General features: G+C 35.2%; 1 protein-coding gene across 1 annotated transcript; it reads left to right on the top strand.

Moving 5' to 3' along the window:
* The first annotated feature begins 2,212 nt into the window (after positions 1-2,212).
* Positions 2,213-4,071, top strand: LOC149548135 (uncharacterized). The gene is made up of 3 exons (XM_089794833.1): positions 2,213-2,401; positions 2,508-3,322; positions 3,608-4,071. The coding sequence occupies exons 1-2, from the start codon at positions 2,354-2,356 to the stop codon at positions 3,273-3,275; spliced, it is 816 nt and encodes a 271-aa protein (XP_089650959.1). The 5' UTR covers positions 2,213-2,353; the 3' UTR covers positions 3,276-3,322; positions 3,608-4,071.
* The last annotated feature ends 2,471 nt before the right edge of the window (positions 4,072-6,542 follow it).

Raw genomic sequence — 6,542 nt, 5'->3', positions numbered from 1 at the left:
TTAGATTTTTCTAAATCAAAGGATATTTCTTCAAGGAAAATATCCAAACTTCAACTCAAAATTTTACGATTGAATTGATGAACAAAATTTTTTATAAAAAAAAGGAAGGTGTCAAAAAATGTTCATCGTGTGAAGGATTCAAAAAATATGTAAATTTCAAACAATTTCTAAAAATATCCTCATACAATTTTTAATTTATTTTTAATCAAGAGATCTAAATCAAAGCATATTTCTATATTTTATGAAAGATGTTTTTAAATTGCTTCAGTTACAGATGACCACATACTAAGAGAAAGAGAGCAAAATATGTAGAGTTGTCAATTAAAACTTTCAGGATTGCCATGAATATTAGAATGATTTCCACAAAATGGTTACCAATGAATAGTATATTTTGATTTTTTTTCACCATATGAACTCATTATTTCGGTACATGATTTAGTTAAAATGCTTTGGGACAAAAGACCAAACTCCGTATTTTTCTCAACCACATCATATGAATCTTGATAGGGTGATACATTAAGAAACATATGATCATCCTTATCAAAATGTATACATGATCTTATTAATTTTTTTTGGGACAAGAGACTAAACTTTGTATTTTTCTCCATGGCATCATATGAATCTTGATAGGTGATACATTAAGAAACATATGACCACCCTTATCAATTGTATTCACTTGTTTAAATATATATGAACCTTTAAAAAAGAAATAGAATATGTTGATAAAGTACCTAATAGTTTAGAAAAGTTCTTATTGTGCCTATGTGGTTGAAAAATCTTTAAAATTTGAACATCTTTCTCATTTTGAGATGCTGCTAAAAAAATTGAGAGGAAAGAGCACCAACCCATGGAAAGCCTAACATTAAGTACCCCATCCATGTGACCGCTAGCTTAGTCCATCCTCACTTAAATAATACGAGGGGCCCATAAAATAAAATACCTCAAGAACCATTAGTCCTTCCCTTTCCAAATTTAATGCAATTACCCAAGAAAATCATGGTAAAGTTGGTCTTGCATCCAAAACAAATGCTGGCTATTCATTATTTCTTTACAAGACTTATCAATTTCTAGAGATTTGCACTGTGGAAGCTTGAAGACTACAAAAGCACTCACACACCACCTGTAGCTCCAACTAAACATCGTAGATAACATGGTATGTTGATGTCCTCCATATCCAATCTTTGTTGCATATAAAGGGAAATAAACCACGAGTAGAGGAATCCAAAATTTTCATAACCTAGGAGAGATTAAGACAGATATAAGGGATTCTGTTGGGTTTTCATCTTACATCTGTCTTTTTTGCAGCATTGCATATGCTCTTAATTTGTTCTGCAACTGCTCTATTATTGAGAAAACGGATGACAAATCATTGTTATCTAATAGCATATATGTGCTACCTCCAGATGAAAGAATGGTCAACTCAAAAACTTGACACCACTTGAATCGTTGTGGTTTTAGTTAATTATGGTTAAATTTGTACAAAAAGATTTAAAAGATTTTTTTTACATTATCAAAAAACTAAAATTCAAAGTAGTCTTACAAAATTTCCTTTCTATGAACAAAACTCCTGCAAAAAATCTATCAACTTAATTAGAATTGTTAATTAATAAAATTATTTAATAACAATTAAAATTAATTAATTAAAAAATGAAAAAATAATAATAATATACTTATCAAATATTTAAAACCTATACTCATATATTTTTTCAAATATCTAAAAATACAACAAAAGCAAATTACTAAAACTCAATACTATTAAAAATGTTAGTTTGAAAAATAAATATAACAATCAAATAAAAAATCCCCTCCCATTTTTCATTTTATAATTTCTATACTTTGTTGGTGGTAAGAAATCCCTAAGAAATCCATGCCAACAAAGTTTCACTTCACTTTTTCATTTCACATTTTCTATATAGTTTTAATTTGTGACAATCTTTTCAAGAAATGTTGAGAAATGATAATTTAAAAATAATAAAAATAATTGTAACCTAAATAAAATATGTAGTATTTCTTCAAATAGATGTATGCTAGCTGATAAGACGGGTAGGCGTGACCGTCAATTCGAGCGACTAAAGGAGGGCACCGGCTACGGTGCAACGCCGTTTGCATTTCCGTCAGTCCCCCAACTCCTTTGCATCCGTACTGTCAGGTGTTCTTTCCAATACTTCATCTTGTATTGTTAAATTTTTTATATACCGATGGAAATGCAAACGGATAGCTGGTGCCCTAAAGGAGGGATTGAGGTTTAACTACATGTATTTCCCGCCATTTTCCGTCGTGTGCAAATACAAATTTAGGGAGAGCCCATGAATGCAGACACATCGCAGGTGTCATTCATTCTTGGAATTGCGCGATGGCGACCTTTTTGGCTCTGCAATGTTATCAATGTCACACAATGCAGGTGATCATCTCTTCCACCCCTTTCGTCCATTCCACTAGGCTGATTAGCCTGCATTTGATTCTTGTGATATTCAGCAAGACACTTCTCTGGCTGTTTATGAGTTCAGGTGAAGCAGCAGAAGAAGAACAACAAATGGTCATGCGTCATCTGCAACGAAAAACAATCTGTTAAAAGGATATTTGCTCGATCCTCTGTTACCAAGGACATTCGAAAATTTGTTCAGGATTTCAACATGTCCACTCACCACCGATCTCAAGCTATGGCTCTCTCACTCATTAATTGTCCCCAAGAAGAGGAAGAGAACAAAGCAGAAGAGCTATCATTTGCATCCGAGAGTAAATGGTCAGATTACTTGGAAGATCAAGAGCAAAACACTCTAGCCTCAGATAATGATAATGATGACAATGATGGTGTGCCAGTCGTTACAGCCCTTCCCGACCCTGCTGTCTTTGGAAAACGCAAACGCCAAGTTACGCCTGTCATTAACAAGTCTTTACCCAGCGCTGCTTCTGACCGCAACATACCATATGATTACAATCAGCGTGACAATTATGGCTTTGCTGTGGCAAACAAAAAAAGGTTCCAGAGTTCAAGTCTCCCAAATGGGGATCAGATATCAAGTATAATTGGGCGCTCGAACAGGTCAGGTAGCACTACACAGAAGCAAGGAGGGAGTAGCCATGGAACACAGGATCGCGGGAAGCGGGCCTCTAAATGGTCATCTTATATGAACGGAGAAGCAGAAACACAGAGTGATTCGTTATGCTTCAGATTCGATGGTAGTAAGAATGATGACTCCAGTTTTCAGGGCATTTTACAGACAGAGTTGCTTGACCAAGTCGTTGATGAAGATGTGCATCCAGACTTTTTATAATCTCCTTTAGATTATAATTCTGTACTCATTACTCTTCCCGCACACGGGTATTTACATATTGCTTTCCTTGGAAAAGTATGAATAGTAGGGGTTCTTACCCTTCTTTTCTTCATTACAAACAATAATTTGGATGGGTGTTTACCCTTTTCCTCTCTTATAGATCATGAATACTTTGGGTTTTTACTCTTTTTTGTTCCTTGGATGGGAATTTATTCTTTCTTTTTCTGCGCAAATAATGAAGAGGACAAGTATTTTACTCTTTTTTCTTCCTTGCAACGACTATGAATACTAGTTTACTCAACTTCGGAAACCTCTCTGAAACAAAACTGCAGGAAGACAGATCGGGAGCAAAGCCTGATTTGGTTGATACACACAGCCCGATTCGAACCGCACACTGGTTTTGAAGATAAGCGTTTGCTGATTCTAGTATTAGTTTTTCATCGGTTCAAAAAGTGTTTCGACCCGGCTCTCCCTCTTAATTTGGTGGACATGACCATGACTTTTTGTGGCGCTTTCGGTCGTAATTTCTGTTGATTCCTGTAATAATTCGATTCACAGTAGAAATTGCTTTAAATAGTAAGATTTCAAAAACATAGGATTCCCATTTAAAAAAACTTATAACCCGACAATAAAATACATAAGGTCTACTCAATCAAAACATTGAATTCTATTATAGGCAGGCAGTGGCATAGAGGCTTTGATATTCTGGGATTTTGATTCTATTTTGAATTACTGTGAACAATTTTATATTTCACAATAAATACATCTTCAAACTGAGCATTTCTTATTATAACAATATTGATCTTATCTTATTTCATTCTTTTAGCGATGAAGTCTGGAATCCTTGCAGTAATGACCGGTTTATACATCTTATAAGTAAATAGTTGAGCTGTAAATTTTGCTGCTTTTTAACTTATTGGTTCTCTTTTATTGTTCTCTAACGAGTGGGTGGAAATGCACACAGATTAAAGATTTTAAATTTTCACAGTCAGACCTAAGTTCATTCTGTAGCTGCATAACACGGTGTAATGTTTCTTTTCTGACCTTTTTCGTCTGCTTAAAATCTCTCTAACTATAAGATCAACAATATGTTCACCAGCTATCACTTTGTTCAGTGAGAAGTGTTTTCCGCAATTCCAACTGAGGTACCGGAGCTTCTTTCAGACATTGCATTATAAATAAGCCAAGAAATTTTGTCATCGAAGAGGTTAGTCCTCTTGTCCGACTAAGAAATTTGTTAGTTCCTCTTTCACCATCCTTTGTTTTCCTTCGCCTCTCTTCAGCTTTGAGTTTTTGTTTGCGAGGAACCAAAAACTGGAAATGCAAATAGAAACAATACATTTATAGTGGGCTAGGGTGAATAGAGATGTAACATATTTTTTGATGTTGGGAGGCCTTATGGGAGCCTCTAAAATTGTTTTGCGCTTTTTTGATTTTTCTGATAAAATTTTAAAATTTTCCTTTTTCCCATGTTGAAAATTGGCTGCTGCAGGGGACTTTAGGACATCTCTGAGATAGCACGGGGATGTTGGGGATGGGCTTGCGTCCCCTTGGGATTTCCCAATGAGGAGGATTCCCAGGAGACATCCCCCAGGGGCAGGAAGGAGGATGTCCTGTCCCTATCTCTAGAACATCCCCTTTCACTAGACACAGTATAAAACATTGGAAGGATCAATCTTAAGAAAAATTTCAAAACAGTTCATGGGATACTCAAAACAAAGTATATCAGAAGATTCCTAACAATATGGCAACAGCACAAAGTGGTTAAAGATTGCTTTCAATGTTCAGGTCCAATCGGTTTCTTCACCAATGATTTAGATTAAATCATTCTACAACTTTGCACCAGAGTCCAGACAACTCGCCTACAGTTAAGAGTATATGAATACGCCATATCTCCATTTGCTCCAGTCAAGGATTAATGTCTTGATTCAGCTACCATATTGAATGTGGCAGAATTATGAACATGATAGTCAACCAATCAGAACTATTAGAAAAGGTCGAAATTAAAACACTGTAACTATTGCCTCAATACATAATCAGGAATCACTAATGAATGATACGAAACATCTTCCATGAAGTTTCAGTAAAGCTGCAAAGTACTTATCACCTAGCTGATTTGATAGTAGTGTGTGCTAAATGCTTCAACAGTGTTTCAAACTTCCTATTTGTACGTGCAGCCAGAAGCATGACAGTCTTACATCTCCAGGGGATATATAAATAATAGTCTCAACTGATGACAATATTAACAAAACACTAGACAGTATATAAATGTACCAAATTCCTTCTTGTGAATTGTCCATCAAGACAAACTTCCAAAATTATGATACTCTTGTTATCCAACATACACAATTTGCTTAGAATCAGAACAAATACTGTTACAGAAGTTCAGGAACTGGGGTCTAAAAGGCTAAAAAATTCAATTAATTAGAGGATATAGAAACTTACTGACTGTAAACAGAAGGTATGTTCTGGACAACCTGGCTTTTCAATTGGGGACCTAGGTACCTAACTAATTAGCTAGCATGATCAGGTTCCCATATAAACAACTAGTGTGTTGATCACAAGATATTGGCTGTATAAAGCTTTCCCTAGAAACGAATAATATTAATAATCAGTTTGTGATGACATCACTGCTGACAAATGGAATATCTCTTAGGAAGATCTAAACAACTTCAAGAAATAAGTCCACAGCCCCAGCTGCATTGGCGTAACCAAACTGTGACAATATAACTACCAAACTCAAGAGTGATATGTTGAGATCCCGTCCACCTATCTCTGTGTTAAGGTCTCACTGGACAGACAAAGTTTAGTGATTACCGACAATGAAAGACATGTAACAACCACAAAACGTTTCATCTTTCAATATCGCTTGGACTTGTAAGCATTAAAATCGAATTTCTAAAGGCAGTAAACAACTGTCAATAGGTCAATCATTCAACAAAACATCAAAGTTTAGTTATAGTGATCCAATGTCCGTGGGACCATCATTCTTAAGTATCTTGGCTTTGCATCATCAATGACAAGGCATCAAAGAAGTTAGCGAGGCTTAAAATCTTAATGCCCAGAGAAGCTACTAAGAATCTGTTAAGTTTCTTAATTTTGTACTTCAAGTTTGCGACCAAAGTGGTAGGTTTGAAACCATGGTTAATTTCGTATCCATACTATTGTGAATTCATTCCCACACCTTAATCGTACCCTCACTGAAATGAAATTGCCCCCCTTGTCATTAGTATCATTTAACAAAGTTTTAGCTACTTATTATGTCAC

The sequence above is a fragment of the Cupressus sempervirens genome, chromosome 7 (assembly GCF_028749045.1).
Source record: "Cupressus sempervirens isolate cs-2001-9-10 chromosome 7, ASM2874904v1, whole genome shotgun sequence".
In the NCBI taxonomy this organism is placed as follows: domain Eukaryota; kingdom Viridiplantae; phylum Streptophyta; class Pinopsida; order Cupressales; family Cupressaceae; genus Cupressus; species Cupressus sempervirens.
The sequence above is the reverse complement of the archived record's forward strand: the minus strand, read 5'-3'. Positions and strand labels throughout refer to the sequence as shown.

Bases quoted from the DNA above. Each gene is read 5' to 3' on its own strand.
- LOC149548135 (XM_089794833.1), top strand. From the start codon at position 2,354: ATGGCGACCTTTTTGGCTCTGCAATGTTATCAATGTCACACAATGCAG. The intron at 2,402-2,507 runs GTGATCATCTCT...TTATGAGTTCAG, and splicing joins ATCAATGTCACACAATGCAG to GTGAAGCAGCAGAAGAAGAA.